Source organism: Manduca sexta, chromosome 25 (assembly GCF_014839805.1).
Source record: "Manduca sexta isolate Smith_Timp_Sample1 chromosome 25, JHU_Msex_v1.0, whole genome shotgun sequence".
Classification (NCBI taxonomy): Eukaryota; Metazoa; Arthropoda; class Insecta; order Lepidoptera; family Sphingidae; genus Manduca; species Manduca sexta.
The window spans coordinates 8,863,566-8,883,478 of NC_051139.1; the positions used below are offsets into that span (position 1 = coordinate 8,863,566).

The 19,913-nt window shown below is 34.1% G+C and overlaps 1 protein-coding gene across 5 annotated transcripts; it reads left to right on the top strand.

Annotated features, from left to right (window-relative positions):
• Positions 1-438: 438 nt before the first annotated feature.
• On the top strand, positions 439-16,124 carry LOC115452084 (casein kinase II subunit alpha). Of its 5 annotated transcripts, none has more exons than XM_030180575.2 (7): positions 439-540; positions 8,484-8,767; positions 8,854-9,041; positions 9,225-9,417; positions 9,494-9,723; positions 9,852-10,000; positions 14,432-16,124. In XM_030180575.2, exons 1-7 carry the CDS (start codon positions 507-509, stop codon positions 14,518-14,520), a joined length of 1,167 nt encoding a protein of 388 aa, XP_030036435.1. In that variant the 5' UTR covers positions 439-506; the 3' UTR covers positions 14,521-16,124. The 5 variants fall into 5 exon arrangements, with proteins under 5 accessions (XP_030036435.1, XP_030036651.1, XP_030036507.1 ...); XM_030180791.2 differs by lacking the exon at positions 439-540 and adding an exon at positions 7,883-8,106; XM_030180647.2 differs by lacking the exon at positions 439-540 and adding an exon at positions 7,922-7,943.
• The last annotated feature ends 3,789 nt before the right edge of the window (positions 16,125-19,913 follow it).

Genomic DNA, 19,913 nt, shown 5'->3' on the forward strand with positions numbered 1-19,913 from the left:
AAATTAATTATACCATTTATTTTCAATATTCATAGTTAGGTAAGAAAGGACAACGTCTGTCGGGTCAGCTAGCACAAAATAAAGTACAATATCTACTTACAATAAAATTTCGTAAGTCGTATTATATTTACGAGCTGTAGGTATGGAAAAAAGGTTTTATTTATGTCGATAAAATCTTTATATTATAAGTACATAGGTAATAAAAAGATTAATGTTCGTAGGTACTGTTTGAGTAAAGGCAAAATTTATAGTGTTTGGTGCCATTTACCTAATTGACAGGTCCATAATAAGGCATTATTTAGGTATAAAAAGAAAGATTATAACGTTATTTTTGCTTAGGTATCTATATTTTTTTTCTCTATAAATACGTAGAGAATATTTTACCTCAACGAAATGTTGCTTTGATCAGTGATGCTCAGTAAGAACACGTGTGAAATGTGACTCTTACAGATTATACATTTACCTATGTATTCGATCTACGTATATGAAGTAAAGAATTAAGGATAATGCTTTATTGTTTAATATATAAAGTTGTTTGGGGTAAGTTTAAGTATCTAAGTACTTACATACACACACACACCATCACGCATTTATCTCCGAAGGGGTATGCAGAGGTACAACCATGGCACCCACTTTTCGCCAAGTGTGTTCCGTCCCAGGATGTGATAGGGGGCGAACCTATCGCCAAATTGGGCACAATTTCCTGACTCCGGGCTGATACTGAGCAGAAAAACCCAAATATCACTTTGCCCGACCCGGGATTCGAACCCAGGACCTCAGAGCGCTGCCGTACCGCGCATGCAGTACAACTACGCCACCGAGGCAGTCATAAAGTAGTTACATCGCCATTACATATATAAAAATAATGAAATAAGTTTATTGCTTATGCGAAAGTTCACATGGGTCAATTGGGTACATACGTACTTCATATTAACATAGATAGCTAGGGTCTGATCTAAGGGCCAGTCGGGCAAATGTCCTAAGGCCGCAAAATTGAGGGCGCCGGACGGTTACACGGAGTCTTCAATTTTATTTCTAGCAGAAAAAATCTTATATAAAATCAATTTCTTCATATATTCCCGCTGGTTTAATTGGTATATACACTTGAACTGTAAATACGTATATAGATTAAGGCGGTTCCCTTCTCCGACTTTTCTAAGCATCTACTCTATTATTTAGTGTTAGCGTACTTTCTGATACTTTCCCTCCCGGGCCCATGACACTTGGAAAGTTTCATGGGATTGTTTCACTAGGAATGTACAGTCAGCCACAAACGTACCTAGCTGAAAAAACGAAAGACCTCAAATCGCGTAATTAGATACCTTATACCTATCCACATAAAATATGTCTTACTGTTGTGTCATCACGAAGTTATTTTTCTTCATTAAAATAAACAACAATTTGCAATAGTCGCATTACTCTAAACGCATTTTATATACCTACTTACATGTGATTCTCGTGTATGTAGGATAATGCGTATAGAGTATCATTAATAGGTAATTTTAGCGTATACAATTCAAAACGGGCACCACAAAATTTAAGAACATCAGAAATAGCTGGGCTATAAGTAACCAGCACGCCCACACGTAGTCAAAGCAAAGTACCACCTTTACAGTTCCGTCCCTTTTGTGGAAACTGAAAAGAAACTATACAGCAGTCTATATTTCCCTCTGCCTACCGAAGCTACGCTTGTAGCGCCCTCCTTCAACTACCAATTACGTTCATTATGTTTTTCATATTGTTCAATGCGCATAGATTACTAGTTATTACTATATTGGAGGTCTTATCGGTAATCGGGTATACCTAAAGGAACATTGTTTTGCTCAGCGGTGGCGAAGGGTCCATATAAGCCGATTCCTACCGGCTTCCCTTTTGTAGTTCATGTAAAATTTAATAATTATCACGATTTGCAGATCGCATATAAATGCATGTTAGTAACTGTATATTATATTGTGTCGGGTTCCCTTTCGGAAAACCTCATCTTTGCTACTGTCGCTCAGTTAAATGTTGAGACATAAGTAAAAGACGCGGTTTGTATGATCTTTCGTTTCTGCCAAAGTATAAATCATAATAATATAATTTATAATAAAAAAAAACTGTAGTGCTGCGGGTAAAAAAGACAAGAGTTTAAAATTTATTTATGTATCCGTTCATAGAGTTAAAAAACGGTATAGTATCCAAGGGTGTTGACACTTTCTGTATTCAGTCACATTGAAAATAGTATAATATTTTTTTATTCGAAACAATAACTTTTTCATAATTATGCACACGGCACTACCTTTCTAGATGGTCTAAAGTTGATGTAACTTGAATCAATTTGTTTCCTCGAACCAAGACCGCAAATACTGCGTTCTCTTACCCCAAAATTTCTCCGTACAGTGTTCAAAACGTCAATTTTGGAAGACATTCCACAATTTGGGAAGAATCTACCTAAACTTAGAGAAATACCACACTTAGGGTGGATTGGATTCCTTCCAATATGGCAATAATACTTAATTCCGGATTTAAGTGTTCCACAGTAAATAGACTGTTCCGTGATATTTATTCAAATTATGCGTCCAGACACTGTTATCCTCGAAACGAACCAAACCCTAATATTTGGGCGTGTCCAAAATAGGCTCAGTGCGGACGGGAGCAACGGGTGCAAAGTGTCAAAACACGAACTTGATAAATTTAAAGTGTAGGTCACATTCTAAACTATGTCAAGCTAACAATATAAACTTAAATAACCTTTGGTTCCTTTAACATGTCCGTTTTCAATGTACAAGATTATTTGAATACAAAATTAATTTTAATGTCTCTAGTTTACCGAAACACAATAAAACAAACAAAACAGACACATCATCAATCACACATCAACACACTTTTATCCTTGAAGGATTTATCAGAGGTGCAACCAGGGTACCCACTTTTTGCCTTGATTGTTCCATACTGCATATGGGGAGGAGTTTATCGGCATATCTGTCACAAATTTTAAGCTCAGAGTTCATACTGCAACAGATTATAATTTTGACCTAATCGGGATTCGAATGCAGAATCTCAAAGCGTTGGTGGTGCCGCGCTTGCAATACGTCTACGCCACCAGAGCAGTAAAAAAAACTGTTTTTATTTACTGTCGAAACATCTATATAGGACAATTCATCTCGCCCATACTACATCACACTGGATAGTATATACGTAAACTGATATCTCTGGCTAAACTAAGGTTACCTTGTTAGGTTGCCGCTCTATCACCTGTTATAACAAGCACAAATTCGCCTGAGTTTTATGTTTAGTCGCTCACGATCTATCAAGCCCAAGTCGAAACGGCGAACCATTTATTAATGCACGTTTACGCATACTTGTAAGTATGGCCGTCTCCTGGATGCGCAACGTCATCGAAATTACTTGGAAAAATTCTAATAGGAATGGATCGGTTCATGGCGCATGTTATTTTGGCGTGCAGAACCGATATCACTGTCCACACTAGGCGTACCTAACTTAACTCGCCTTTGGTAACCCGCACTGCAAATCGATGTTTGGCCATTTCTATACAAGTTCGCAATGGATCACGTCGTGTCTTAACGTAGCATCGTATATCAAACCAAATACCCACACAATTAGGCACTGTTCCGCGTTGTTGCTTAATGTTGGGCACCGTCAATATCTATTTCACGTTTTAACGATACGCGAATCACGACACCTTATCCTGCGTCCAGACAATGTTTGAACGTAGCTTAAGGTGACGTGATCGAAATAGTGACCGAAATATAATATTATCTATAGTGCCAAATTGTTGGTTTTATCATATTATCAATTAACCATCTGAAAATAGACGACAAATATACAATCGCAAGTGGAAGCAATCTTAATATTTTTATTTCTTATTGTATAAAATAATTATTAGATACACATTTATAATATTAAACTAGCTTTTGCCCGCGGCTCCGCCCGCGTTACAAAGTTTTTCGGGCTAAAGTATTCCGTTTTAAAAGTCACGCTATATATTTTCCCGGGAGCCTATGTTCTTCCCAGGGTCTCAAACTGTCTCCATACCAAATTTCATCTTAATATGTTGGATAGTTTTTGAGTTTAACACGTTCAGGCAGACAGATGCAGCGGGGGACTTTGTTTTATGATATATTTTTGTAGAACTTTTTAAGAGGAACAATCCCGTCATACATCATTGTTGCATAACTTTAACCGTTTACGCAACGCACGCAACGGAAGCTCTCAAAACTAATAAATTTTCCCCGTTTTTACAACATGTTTCATTACTGCTTCGCTCCTATTGGTCATAACTTGATGATATATAGCCTATAGCATTACAAAAACAAAGTGCTATCCAACACAAAAATATTTTTTCAGTTCGATCTGATAGTTCCTGAGATTAGCCATTACTGTTCCGCTCCTATTAGTCATAGCGTGATGATATGTAGCCTATAGCACTACACGAATAAAGAGCTATCCAACACAAAAAGAAATTTTCAGTTTGGACCAGTAGTTCCTGAGATTAGCCATTACCGCTCCGCTCCTATTCGGTATAGCTTGATGATATATAGCCTATAGCACTCCACGAACAAAGGGCTATCCAACGCAAAAAGAATTTTTCAGTTTGGACTGGTAGTTCCTGAGATTAGCCATTACTGCTCCGCTCCTATTGGTCATAGCGTGATGATATATAGCCTATAGTACTACACGAATAAAGAGCTATCCAACACAAAAAGAAATTTTCAGTTCGAACCGGTAGTTTCTGAGATTAGCCATTACCGCTCCGCTCCTATTGGTCATAGCGTGATGATATATAGTCTATAGCACTCGACGAACAAAGGGCTATCCGACACAAAAAGATTTTTCAGTTTGGACCGGTAGTTCCTGAGATTAGCCATTACTGCTCCGCTCCTATTGGTCATAGCGTGATGATATATAGTCTATAGCACTCCACGAACAAAGGGCTATCCAACGCAAAAAGAATTTTTCAGTTTGGACCGGTAATTCCTGAGATTAGTCATTGCTGCTCCGCTCCTATTGGGTATAGCGTGATGATATATAGCCTATAGCACTCCACGAACAAAGGGCTATCCAACGCAAAAATAATTTTTCAATTTGGACCGGTAGTTCCTGAGATTAACGCGTTCAAACAAACAAACTTTCAGCTTTATATAATAGTATAGATATAACTGAACTTATATACTTAGTTGTTCATATTGTGACTACAATATGAACGACTAAGTATATAAGTTCACTATATCAAATTACGAATAAATAATATAAGTATGTACCCACTAAGTATATTAATGTTATTTTGCCGATGTTGTTTGTGGGGATGAACCTACGCTACATTATAAAGCCGACGAGTTTGTTCTAGTCTGAACGCGCTAATCTCGGGAACTACTAAATCAATTTTATATTTTTCACTACTAGGAAGCTAAATTACTCAATAGAATATTTTTTATCCCGGGAAAATATTTATCTCGGAAATAATCTTCCATGCAGGCGGAGCCGCAGGCAAAAACTATAAGGAAAAAAATTAAAAAGAGTAAAATTATTATTATTAAGCTCTATTTGACTTTAATTTTTGTAATATGTTTTCGTCACGGCATCACCCGCGTGAAAATGCATTTCCGTTATATCTAACAACTAGCTTTTGCCCGCGGCTCCGCCCGCGTTATAAAGATTTTCAGGCTAAAGTTATCCATTATAAAAGTAGTAGTTTCCCGAGAGCCTATGTTCTTCCCAGGGTCTCAAACTGTCTGCATACCAAATTTCATCTTAATACATTGGGTAGTTTTTGAGTTTAACACGTTCAGGCAGACAGATGCAGCGGGGGACTTTGTTTTATAATATATTTTTTAGAACTTTTTAAGAGGAACAATCCCGTCATGCATCATTGTTGCATAACTTTAACCGTTTACGCAGCGCACGCAACGGAAGCTCTCAAAACTAATAAATTGTCCCCGTTTTTGCAACATGTTTCATTACTGCTCCGCTCCTATTGGTCATAGCGTGATGATATATACCCTATAGCACTCCACAAATAAAGGGCTATCCAACACAAAACGAATTTTTCAGTTCAATCTGATAGTTCCTGAGATTAGCCATTACTACTCCGCTCCTATTGGTCATAGCGTGATGATATATAACTTAGAGCACTCCATAAACAAAGGGCTATTCAACACAAAAAGAATTTTTCAATTCAAATCGGTAGTTCCTGAGATTAGCCATTACTGCTCCGCTCCTATTGGGTATAGCGTGATAATATATAGCCTATAGCACTCCACGAACAAAGGGCTATCCAACGCAAAAAGAATTTTTCAGTTTGGACCGGTAGTTCCTGAGATTAGCCATTACTGCTCCGCTCCTATTGGGTATAGCGTGATGATATATAGCCTATAGCACTCCACAAACAAAGGGCTATCCAACGCAAAAAGAATTTTTCAGTTTGGACCGGTAGTTCCTGAGATTAGCCATTACTGCTCCGCTCCTATTGGGTATAGCGTGATGATATATAGCCTATAGCACTCCACAAACAAAGGGCTATCCAATGCAAAAAGAATTTTTCAGTTTGGACTGGTAGTTCCTGAGATTAGCGCGTTCAAACAAACAAACAAACTCTTCAGCTTTATATAATAGTATAGATGATCCAAAACAACATCGGCACCATGATCAGCGCCATCTATTAAGAAAATCTGATATTTTTTACGGGAACAAACAACCGGGAAAAAAAGCTTAATTTACAACTAAACTACAAGTAGTTTGTGACTGTTGAACTATTATGTATTTTGTTAGATTTCGTGTATTTATTTCGGCAAATACATATTAATAGAAAAGCCAAAAACTACATACTCTTATTTCAATAATAAAACCACAACTATATACATACCAAATAGTTTAATGAAAATAACGATTTTTAGTGGTCAGATCGACCGTAAAAAGTTCCAAGCAACATACATGGAGGTTAAATCGATGCACATTGAAGTCATCTATCGACCAGTTTCTGTTGCATTTCAGTCTGTGTTACATCTTGAATAATAAGTAAAAGGTAAGATAAAATAACAAGCAAAAAGTAAAATACGATAAAATAGAAAGATTCTAAATACTTTGGGAAGTTGGCAACATTGTTTGTTAGGCAGAATAAAGATTAGCAATAAAGACAAAGAAAGCATAATATTGCGTTGAGCAATATCGACCACCCTAATAAAATACTCTTGGTCGCCTGTCCTGTGGTCTGTAAGGTCTACAATGATGAAATGTTATATATTATGCAGTCAGTCATTCTCTCTTGTATACCTGTGGCTAAAACCCGAATTAAATACCTACTTGCGGAGTACAGATGAATAATCACAAATATGAATGTGTAAACTGAATCGGGTGTTTTCATTATACATAATATTCATAACCGTATATTGCACAAATTATTCGCCAATGGTCTATATGAAGCATAAGACGTGAGAGTGGGAGTCGCACCTTTGATTTAGCTCTTTCACATAGACATTACTTATAAAGATGTCAAAATATAAATCATGCACACGTTTATAGACTTATATTCATCCTTATAATATGATCACATTTCACAATTAGGTGTTGCCCGCGGTTTCGCCCGCGTGAATGTTTTTCTTCGATATGAATATTCCATAACGTACTCGTCCGTGATAAAAGTAGCCTATATGTGGATATGACCAATCTGTGTGCCAAATTTCACCCAAACCCGCGGTTACTGCATTTACTTCTAACAAACATTCAAATTATAAGAGTGCTACTGAACCCTACATATAGTAAGAACAAAAACATTTTTGAGAGATAGGGCATTTTTGTAATATAATACAAAAAATAGAGAGGTGTTTAGTATAAGAATTTTGTCGCATTGTATTATGCTACGGTTAATTTTTATTATATGTAATCTACGTTAAGTATGGCAGCACCGGCGCATGGTGTGTGTGGATGAATGGACAGGGATAGGATAGGTGGGCGTCCATCTTGAAATTTTACTGGGTTTGAGCCGGTTTAGTTTTAATAAAAGTGAATTTTGTAGTTTAGATATCAGTTAATTATTAGTTTTGAAAAAGTTCCATGTATGCTGTAATTATTTTATAGCTTAATATAGGATTAACCACAGTAATGTTTTAGGTATGGATGTCTGCTGAACATTTGATCATTTGACAAGTAATGGCGTGCGTTTTTCTCTTTGAAGGCACTTTCATATTTTAGTTCATGTAGTCAGATCATACGAATACACATTATAGTGATCTGTGCCCGTGTGGATATTATATTTTTAATCCTGTGATTCTTAATTATTCTGTGATTTTTAAAATATGTTGTAGTGCAGAAATCGTTGTGAGCTGGATGTCGTTTTTAGGTTATACATCACAATACTCTAATTGAATAGTGACTTGGTAATACTAACCGCCCGAGAAACAATTCCGTGTATCAAATGATAACGTAGGCTTTTACCAGTGTGATATTTGTGATTGTGACAAAGTGACACAAAGTTTTTTCCTTCGCAGTATCACTACTCAAGACATACGCGATTTCCGGAAAGACTATCGCTGATAAAACCTTAGGTGGGCATAGGCATAGTACGATGGCAGTACCTAGTAGAGCGAGGGTATATGCCGATGTGAATTCACAGCGTCCCAGAGAGTACTGGGATTATGAAAGCTATGTAGTTGATTGGGGTAACCAGGAAGATTATCAGTTAGTCCGCAAGCTAGGCCGCGGAAAATACAGTGAAGTATTTGAGGCAATAAATATCACAAACAATGAGAAATGTGTAGTTAAAATATTAAAAGTAAGTCATTTGTTATTCATTAAATAAAGCATACCTGCTACTTTCTTTATGAGATTATAATTTATTTATGCAATAATATGTTTTAGCCTGTTAAAAAGAAGAAGATAAAAAGAGAAATAAAAATACTAGAAAACTTAAGAGGAGGCACAAATATAATAACATTACAGGCTGTAGTCAAAGATCCTGTGTCTCGTACTCCGGCACTTATTTTTGAACATGTGAACAATACTGATTTTAAACAGCTGTATCAAACACTTTCTGATTATGACATAAGGTGAGATATTCATAACCTACTTATTGTTTGTTGGTGAAAGAAGACTTGTTGATAATAATAATAAATAATGTGTTTGTAAATAATGTCCATAAAATATATTATTTTATTAAAAACAAGACAATTATACAATTCTTTGTAAACATGATTGCTTATATTAATGTAATATTTGGAATATTTCTTCAGGTATTACTTGTATGAGCTTTTGAAGGCATTAGATTACTGCCACAGTATGGGCATAATGCATAGAGATGTAAAGCCTCACAATGTCATGATTGATCATGACCACAGAAAATTACGCCTGATTGACTGGGGGTTAGCTGAGTTCTATCACCCAGGACAAGACTATAATGTCCGTGTGGCATCAAGATACTTTAAGGTATGTTAAAATGACTATCATACTTTTGTGTTGTTAGATTTTATGTAAAATAATTATTATGATTAAAATTTTTCAGGGTCCTGAACTCTTGGTAGATTATCAAATGTATGATTATTCTTTGGACATGTGGTCATTAGGATGCATGTTGGCATCAATGATTTTCCGTAAAGAACCATTCTTCCATGGTCATGATAATTATGATCAACTTGTGCGTATTGCAAAAGTGCTGGGCACTGAAGAGCTATTTGAATATTTGGACAAATACCATATAGAATTGGATCCACGGTTTAATGATATTCTTGGAAGGTAAATATGTAATGGTAATATTTATTCTGACAATATCATATTCTTTTTGATGAACAGTGTATATGCTATTTTATAAATAATTACATATAAACTTGTATTTTATAATTTATTAAAAAACAATTTAACAGGCATTCGCGTAAACGATGGGAGAGATTTATACATTCAGAAAATCAGCACTTAGTGTCTCCTGAAGCTTTAGATTTTCTTGATCGTCTCTTGCGCTATGACCATTATGAGCGTTATACTGCTCGTGAAGCTATGGATCACCCCTATTTCTGTAAGTAGAGTTTATACATTATAATACTTATCATAAATGCTGCATAACCTTTTTACTGAATGCTATGTGTAGTATAAAATGTGTGTTATTTTTTAGAATTATAAGTAATTAATATAAATATAAATTCTGCTATCTTCTTTCAAGTTTAAACTATAGGGTGGACATTAAAGATGAAGATAGGGAAAAGATTTTAAAAAAGTGACTAACACTTTCAAATATATTTTAAACTGAATTCATAAATTTTGAAACAAATATATCACAATATATTTAATTACTTAAAAAAGCTTTTAGATGCTAATCAACCCTGCTATTGATAACAAATTAAATACTCCATCGGACCAGTCGGAGATTAGAGAGCTTTAAAACTTATACAAGTACAGAAAAAATTACTACAACTTGTATATGTGAATAAAAGTTTATGTCAAGAAAATAAAGCAAATGTAAAAAGTACTTAATTTTTTTATTCCATACGTAAATATACATCTAAATGTGTATAATAGGCTGATATTTTGCTCAATACATCTGAAATGAGATAAAATTCTTGTCTTGATTGTATAGGCAAATACTTTGCCTATAAGTCATTACAAAAATACTAATATATAATTCTTTATATTCTCAAAATCTGGGCACTATATTGTGAAACATAATGATAATACTTAATAAATAAATGAAATAATTCATGCTAGAATATGTTGAACATAATTGTAATAAAATTATCCTCTTCCTAGGGCAGTTAGTTAATACATACATACATAACATCACGCATTTATCCCCGAAGGGGTATGCAGAGGCGCAACTAGGGCACCCACTTTTCGCCAAGTATGTTCTGTCCCATGATGTGATAGGGGGCGAGCCTATCGCTATATCGGGCACTAATTCCAGACTCCGGGCTGATACTGAGCAGAAAAACCCAAATATCACTTTGCCCGACCCGGGATTCGAACCCAGGACCTCAGAGCGCTATTGTACCGGACATGCAATACAACTACGCCACCGAGGCAGTCAGTTAGTTAATAATATAAAATAATAATATATTGTTCTTAGTTCCATTATTATTTATTGATTTAATACTTACTCTCTTCAATACTTTAATGATATAAAATATGGGACTTTTATATTTCTAATGCTAAAAATTCTGTTAAATCTTATTGGTTCTAAAAACATTTGATCCTCATAACAAACTGGATTCATTAATTTTCACAAGTTCTTGTGTAAAATTTATGTTTTCATTTTCCAAATCGGCAAAAGTCTTTCCCATGTAAACCTTGCTGTGTGGTATGATATATTTTATATCCACCTGGATAGCGACCACCATATACAAAGTGTTAAAACCTGCCATAGTGACCCATGTAAGTGTGTCGCGTTCTAGGATCAGCCAGTGTATATCTGGTTCCAACAGGCCGGCATAATTGTACCGACTGCCGAGGGGTAATCATTTCTCGTCAGTCGACATTCTTTTCGATCCAACTTCACTTACCATCAGATGCAGTGGGGTCGCTTTGCCGTTCACGTAAAAATAAACCTTGTAGCTTTCGCAGCTAACATAGCTGTCTGTATTACCCTATCTCAGGCATCCATCTTTTAATATGAATGCATTTTGGGAATAAAGAAATTTGTGTGTAACTGTACTTTAGATTTCAAAAGTTTTGGCATAACTTAAGGTTTTATGTAAAAATTTGCTAAAATTCAAACAAAACTTCCAACACTATGTGAGCTATTGTATGAACATTGGTATGGCTATTGTTGGGATTTATAGCATGAGCAAAATAGTTTTATTTCATCTATAATGCCTTCTTAAATGGCATGTGGTATTTTATATAATTGTAAGTGTTATTGAATACTATTACAAAATATTGACATTTGTCCAGAGTTCATAAATATTTCTTTTAGTTAGTTTCTTGAGAACTCACTATGATATTTAGACAAAAATATAGAAAACAAGTAAATTTGTTTATTTTGGGGAAAGAAACTTTTATTACATCACAGGTTTGAGTTGTTAGATCTTGGACTCTCTGTAGTATGGACATGTAACATCTTCTACTAGTTAATTTAAGACTGCTTTTATGATATTATTTTAATAACATGAAAATAATAATATAGCATAGTCAGGTCCATTCTTTTTAATTAAGTTAAAAGCGATCTGTGAATGATGGTGACTTTATCTTAACCTTGCAAATAATTGTATGTACTTTTAGTTATTATAATAATTTTATGCAATGGGTTTTCCACTTGAAATGATTGATGTACAGACTGTATTCATGTCAGCATTTTTTAAATAGAAATGAAGTAAAGTTAGAGGATTTATAGACTTTATGCAAATATATATAAAAACCAGATAGGGCATTTTCTTGGTAATAAACTCTTCAAAAGTTTATAGCTTAAAGGGCCATTGTTAACCATCTGACGATCCACTCAGTCCATGACGGGCTCTCATTGCAGTTTTTAATTTGTGTACAAATTTGATACAATATTTTAGAATACGATTTGTCTACTAACATATACCATTTCCCATTTGGACTCGGATATCGTCATACCCCCTTATTCATAAACGTTTTTTATCTAAGGACGGAGTAAAGCTGTGATAACAAGCCTGTTTCTCAGTGCCCAACGGCACTGAGAAATAGACATAGAGCCGTTGTGATTGGTTATTATTGTTGTATTTCAATATTAGCCAATCACAACGGCCCTACGTCTACGCACTACGAAGACTGCCATGCCGTCAGCACTAAGAAACAGACTTGTTATCACAGCCTTACTCGGTCGTTAGATAAAAAACGTTTATGAATAAGGGGGTTAGTCGATATTTATTCTTTATTCTTGTTAAATTAGCTTTTGCTCGCGGCTTCGCCCTCGTGAAGTAGTTTTCCGGGATAAAAGTCTTCTATATATTTTCCCAGGATAAAAAGTAGCCCATAACCTTCCCAGGGTTAATTATCTCCATGCTAAACTTCATAAAAATCCGTTTAGTAGATTATGAGAAAATCGATAACATACAGACAGAAATGGCTCACTATTATGGTCATATTGGCTTCCACATAAAAGGTGGATGTATGCTGTTGTTGACTTTTATTTGGAACTATTTAAGACAAACAATGCTGCGATACATCATCTTTGTCTAACTCCAACACTTTAGGCAGCGTACGCTAAGATAGCAATTTTTTTCCAATGTACTTGATATATATCCTTATAGTATGACCAAATTACACAAAATCGTTATAAATTGTAGCCTATGTGTTATTCTTATGTATAACCAACATTACTGTAAAGTTTCGTCCAAATCCGTTAAGGCGATACCTCAAGGTCCATTTTCATACATTTTGTTTCGGCTTTAATCTGGGTAACTAAACAAGTATTGGCAAGTAAAGAATTTAAATTCACGTCTAGTTAGTGATTAGTTCTCGCAGTTGAAGAAAAATGTAAAAATAATTAATAATCATGGATATTTCTGCCTTTAAAATTTCGTCATATTAAATTTTAAAGGCCGAAATATCCATGATTATTAATTATTTTACGTTTTTCTTCAACTGCGAGAATAATCAAACTAGACGTTAATAACAAATATGTGCCTTTTTCTTGAAAGAGGAATAAACATACATACATCCATTCTCACAAACATTCGCATTTATAATATTAGTAGGATTTACGAAAGAAATTTAGAGATCAAGATTCCCATAAAGTTTACATTTAACATACAAGTGCTTTAAACGAGTATTAACTCAATTTCAATTAAATAATAAAATAATACTTTAATTATAGTTAATGTTAGAGAACTTTTATACTATTAATTTTCCAAATAGACTTCGAAAAAAGAAAAAAATAATTATACGAATAATAAAGGCTTATATTTAGTTAGTGCAGTGTACATTTTTGCATAGAATGAATTGTTGCAGTCATATTTCCTATTCTCTTCAGTCTTTTTTTTTACACCATAACCTGTTACTCCATTGTGATACCTTTAGAGTTAGGTTTCATCTTCTATGGCGCAAGTAGCAAAATCGTGATCATAATCAGTCATTTTGTAGTACTAAAATGTCAATAAAGGCATTGCCAAATTTTTACGACACAAATATAATACTTCTAGTTATTTGCAAGTAAAAGAAAATTGATCAGATACGTAATATTAAAAATGGATAATTTAATAATAAAAAGTAATTTACATATAAAACATTTTTATTTTGCTTTCCTAAATAACAATAAATTTAAAGTTATATTCACAATGTTTTTTTATTATTTATGTAGCCATTGATTTGAAAAGCGCATGAAAGTCTATAAATCTAACAGATAACTAAGGTAGACCTATAATTTTATGTAACTTCGACTAGTGACGTTATGTGCCAAAATATGGCTTTCGGTAGATAATTGATATTACATAATATCTGTATTTGATGTGTTTTAAAAACATTGAATTAATTTGCAATTCTTTATTTACAGATCCAATAGTAAAGGAACAAGGCCGAATGGCATCTTCCAACTCTCCAACTCCTAACGCATTGCAAGGACCAGTAAATACAACAGAGTAATAATTAGAGCAAGTAACGCTCTTTGTAATGCTATGTATTGATATATACTTGTACAAGATTCCAGAAGAGATATTGTCAGAACACCTGAAGCCACTGTTGGTGTAAATACACATGAGACAGTGAAATATATACCTGCTCTAACCAACCGACAATTATTGGTGTAATTCCAATGGAAATATAATTTGGAAAGACAATATAATTTAGTGTTTAAAATTAGTAAATCTGGTTCATTGTTTTAAAGTGTTTTATCTCTGATACAAACTGCTAAAACAATTGCGTGGAAGTGTTCATATACTCATGTTATTGAGTATCTTGTGGTGGGTGGGAAAAATTGTCCAAGTAAAAACTGAATCATCTGATTTTTTTTATATGAAATTCAATATTAATTTTAATCAGGTAAAGATCAACATGAAGTTCCATTGCACTTGATCTTTTGCATTTATTAACCTATGGTATTGATATTGTAATTACTTGTATAATATTGGTAACACCTGCATACCATTTGCAAATACTGGTTAGCAGCTTTTCGTTGGTACTCTCCCTATTTAAAATTTTGTATTTATGTAATAGAAGTAAAATGTAGATATGTGTGATATAAATACAAAATTTTAATATGATTAATTGATCGTTTTCTTTTATTATTACTTATTTCATAAAGGAGACCAGTAACTCTTTATTAGATGAAGGTGGTTTAAAATATTGTTTCTAATTAGAATATTTTTAATAAGTTAAATTAGTTGTCTTTATACATAATATACCTAGCTAAAATCGTCTCATATCTTGAAGTTAAAGTGAGCCTCATTGAGTATAATTTATTTTAGTGTGATAACTTCAAGTTGTTGCATAAAAGTTTTCTTAAATAAACAGTACTAACTTTGCCTGGAATTTTTTTCGATTATTTATCTATGATACTTTATAATTTCTTTTAAATCAGCGTACTTTCATTGTCACAAAAATACTTAATACCTAGTCGGCGGAGAGCGCGGCTCTACGCTCAAGTAAAAGTGCGTCTTCTGCCAACTGCTTATTTATGCGTCAAGCTGCGGTTACTCGAAAATGTACTAAATTTAGTATTTATAGGTTGATCCAAAAATTCAACATATTAGGAAATATGTTAAAATAGGTATAAATTACATTATTGTGTTTTATGCATATGATTTTTCATATAGATTAATATGCTTGAAAGACCTGATGTAAAAATTGGCTAAAGTGATCGCCATTTTGATGTTTTTTGTTTAAAGATTCGGGCGACTGCGCTGTCTACAAAATGCATATTGCTATAATCGGGGCAATGTGTGACCCGCTTTGATTTTCTTAGTAACTATATATACTCTATTTATGAAATCTACACATGGGGAGCTTGTCCTTAGTTGTGAGTTTAGTCATCGGCATTTTAGCCTTCTCGTCTTTGATTGAAGTTAGGGGAATAAAGAGATTTGCATAGAATCTATTTTTAATTATTACCCTTAAATAAAAACAATGGCGACCACTTTGCAATTACCTGTACCAATATCTAGATATTATCTTTGTTAAGTCTACAAGGATGCACATGAATCGATTGTGATATCGATAAGTTTCAAAATAAAAATAAAAAACAAAACGACGGCCTCATTTTTCAATTATTACATCAATAAAACTATTTCATTCACCACTGAAATATCGAGTGATAAATGACGCATGTCAATGTATTCTTTATATTTTTCAGCAGGTTGGCATTGTAGGCGCAACTTCCGAGAGGTTAGTAATAAGTAGGAGAGGGAGGGGGTCTGTTTAATACCTGCTTTCTGAATAGTGGGCTATTTTTCTCGATTGTATGAGTTGTCTGTATATGAATAATTTAAAAAATATTTAATTTAATAATTGTTTGTTTAATTCTTGTTATTTAACTATATAAAAACTTCGAAATATTGTATAAAGCGTGTTGTCCGATTTCTCAGCATATACAAAGGTACTTATTGAGTTTTATTGTTTTCGGAATTTCGTGAACTTGCGCAAACACATTTTCCAAATAATGTGATATATTACTTAATCCGGGTAATTTAATCGTTTGTTTACTTAAATCTCAGCGACGATCTGTAGTTATTCTTTTTAATTATGCTTGATTTTGTTTAACAACATATTGGTCTAATATATTGCAATGATAACACGTTCGTTGTGTAATTAATAATACTTTAGCATTGTTGCTCCCTATATGCGAATCTCACAGGACAGCTCTGTTACTCGTATGTCAGGCCTATATATTATGTTTCACTGGTTCATAATTCCGGCGATAAATTTTTATGGGTCAAAATGGAAAATGTAGGGCGCGCAGCTTCGATTGCAACTATGTCTTGGTCATAGATGTGCAGTGACTTCATCTTCACACTTCATAAGATTTCAGGAACCAACATGTATCTTTCCATTTGAGATGTAAGTATTAGTGGCAGTTGGTCCAGCAGCATGAAGATCTAGTGCCGCCTACAATGTGAATCATTTGAAGTCTGCTTAAAAAATCCGAAACACTTAAACTACATAATACATACAATGGGTGTACATAATCATAATATCATACCTAAACCATTCCATAAAATCTCACAGAGCTATGCTATTTGGTAATAGACGCCACTGGATTACGTACTAACTAGGTCTTATCTACTAACTCCTAGGTCATGAGAATACTAGCCGATTTTGTATGCTTATGTACCTACTGTTGTATTAATGACATTAATAATTAAAATATGACTCATCTTACAACTAACGAATATTATTTGCTGAAAATACTGAAAAATATAAACCTTTAAATTAAACTCTTAACTACATTTATTGTGTTGAATTATTGGCAATACCTACATAAGAATAAGACTTTTTTTTTTGCGCTCTGAACGTTATGCTGGCTAGATACACTGAAAGATGTTATTTTTATTTCATATTTAGGACTCGATTTATCTTAAAAACAAGGAAACTTAAAATATTTTTCAATGCATCATAGATATTTAAATATTAACGACACATTTATCTGTTTTTATGCATAATTGTGTATGCAGCTGCACAGGTTCGGCATTCTTTAAAAATCTACAAGTATACTGGCATACACGCTAGCCATGACTGTTGGAGCTAAGCCAGGGTTATAGTGCTGTGCAAGAATCAAACTTATTATGTAAATTATGAGATAAGCTTACATTTGCGAGGATAAACCTCAAGATGATGGTTATAACGATCGCGTAGCCTTTAGTAAAATTTGTGTACGCGTGCTTTTTTACTTGATTGCACGCATGTTTGAAGTAAACGCAAATACTAAATGCATTTGGATGACATCGGGCATACAATATATAAAGTCCTGAATTAAAATTTATTATACGAAAATTTTTATCGCGGAAAACTACATAGTGGGGCTTTTTCGGAAAAAGAAATTCACGCAGTTAGAGCCACGAGCAATAAATAATAGAGAATCCATGAACTACGATAAAACTATGTGTACTATGTTTTCACAGTTCAGTAATTGTGCCTTTAGTATAACGTAATATAGCTATCTATATCTTACTAATATTAGGTCCCTACATGTGAAATTGGCATTTTGTATGGGAGGAATAATACTATTAGCCCGGTTTTATTGCTGGACACGGGCATCTTCTACTACTAAGAGAGATTAGGCCTTAGTCCACCACGCTGGCTTAGTCCGGATTGGTAGACTTCACATACCCTCAAATTCCTATAGAGAACTCTAAGGTTTGTAGGTTTCCGCGATGTTTTCCTTCACCGTTATAGGAAGCGATACCTCATAAAGGATACACCCATAATTTTAGAAAAGTCAGAGGTGTGTGCGCTTGGGATTTGAACCTGTGGACATTCGTCTCGGCAGTCCAAACCACGCCCAACTGGATATCGCTGCTTATATGGGAGGAATACAAAGTATTTTGTTTTGTAAAATATAATTAAAAGTATGCACCATTGTTATCAATGTACTTTAGCCATCGATTTTTTTAGCCTTGTAAAAAGTTATCTAAATTACGGTAAAAGTGGTAATCTATTGGAGCAGGGTCCGGGGATCACGGTGGATGTCGCAGACATTCCAATTACAGCCTCTAGTTTTGCGGCCGTCTCTTGTGCAGTATGTGGTCTAGCGTTGTCCTGAAGCAGCAGTGGCCTACAACGATTGATCAGCCCCCGTTGTTAGCAGCTAGTTCTTCCATCATGGTTTGTAGTTGCTGACAATAGATATCTGGCCAGATTTTAGAAAGCTGTAAAGAACGACAACGGCTCTAGTCCACCAACACTCGCAAGTAATATTTTTTGACTCATTTTCGGTTGCGCCAGGATTTGGCTGGTTCTCCAAGATTCAGCCATTGCGACGAGCGGTTCCGATTATCGTACTGGATCTACTTTTTATCACAGGTTTTATTATTTTATTCGATTTGAAATCCCTTCTTCATTGTGTCAGTTGAGCAATTTGATTATCTCCTTCTAGTTGTTTCTGCAGCACTGGTGCCACAGTAGAACTCATATATATAGCGATATTTCATGTTTTCCATTGTGCTATATGAATATGAGACGCCAAAGAAAAAACTAATCGACAAAACAAATAAATGTCTGTTTCGAAACTCAAATGTACCAATTAAATTCTGAGAGCTACTTAAATGCATTTATAAATTTGAATTTGCAATTCGTAACTAAGGAGGACATATTTTCGATCAAAGTAGCCAGTACAATACGCCAATTTCATATTATGTAAGGTGCGTTGGGGTTAAATCGGACGCTTTTTCGACGTGTTAAACAGTGTTCTCGAAATATTTTTTTACAATAATTCTATAGGAGCTATAATAATGAATCATTAACTTAGCTATCTGTTATTAAATATACTAAATGGTATATATTTTTTCAATCCCTTATATATACACAGTTAATGTTTTATAGGGCTTAAAAAAAGTACCATACTTTTAGAAATGTGTGAGAAAGATAGGACCTTCACAGGTATAGTTCGGACTACTATCTAAAATCGTCTATGATACAGGGATTCTAAAATCCATAAAAAGAGCATAGATATTCTGATCTAGATATTCATTTGTAAACATTCAAAAAAAATTATAAATTTCGTAAGACATTTTTAGAAGCGAACTTTGTTTTTTAAAAGTTCTAGGCATACGATCATACCCCACATGAGTGACACTGTAGATATTTTTAAAAATATTCTAAGAAATAGTACATACACTTGTAAATAAACAATAAATAAACCAAATCGACCATTCATCTGAGCTAAAAAAAATACACAATTAGTGAGTTCAGACGTTTTCGTGTATAAATTTTGATAAAAACTTGCAATATTTTACAAGTGCTAGATCGAACGATTTTTATCCGTTCTTTAACGACAAATAATTGTATGTGTAAAGATCGGATCTCAGGGAATATACGTGTTTCGA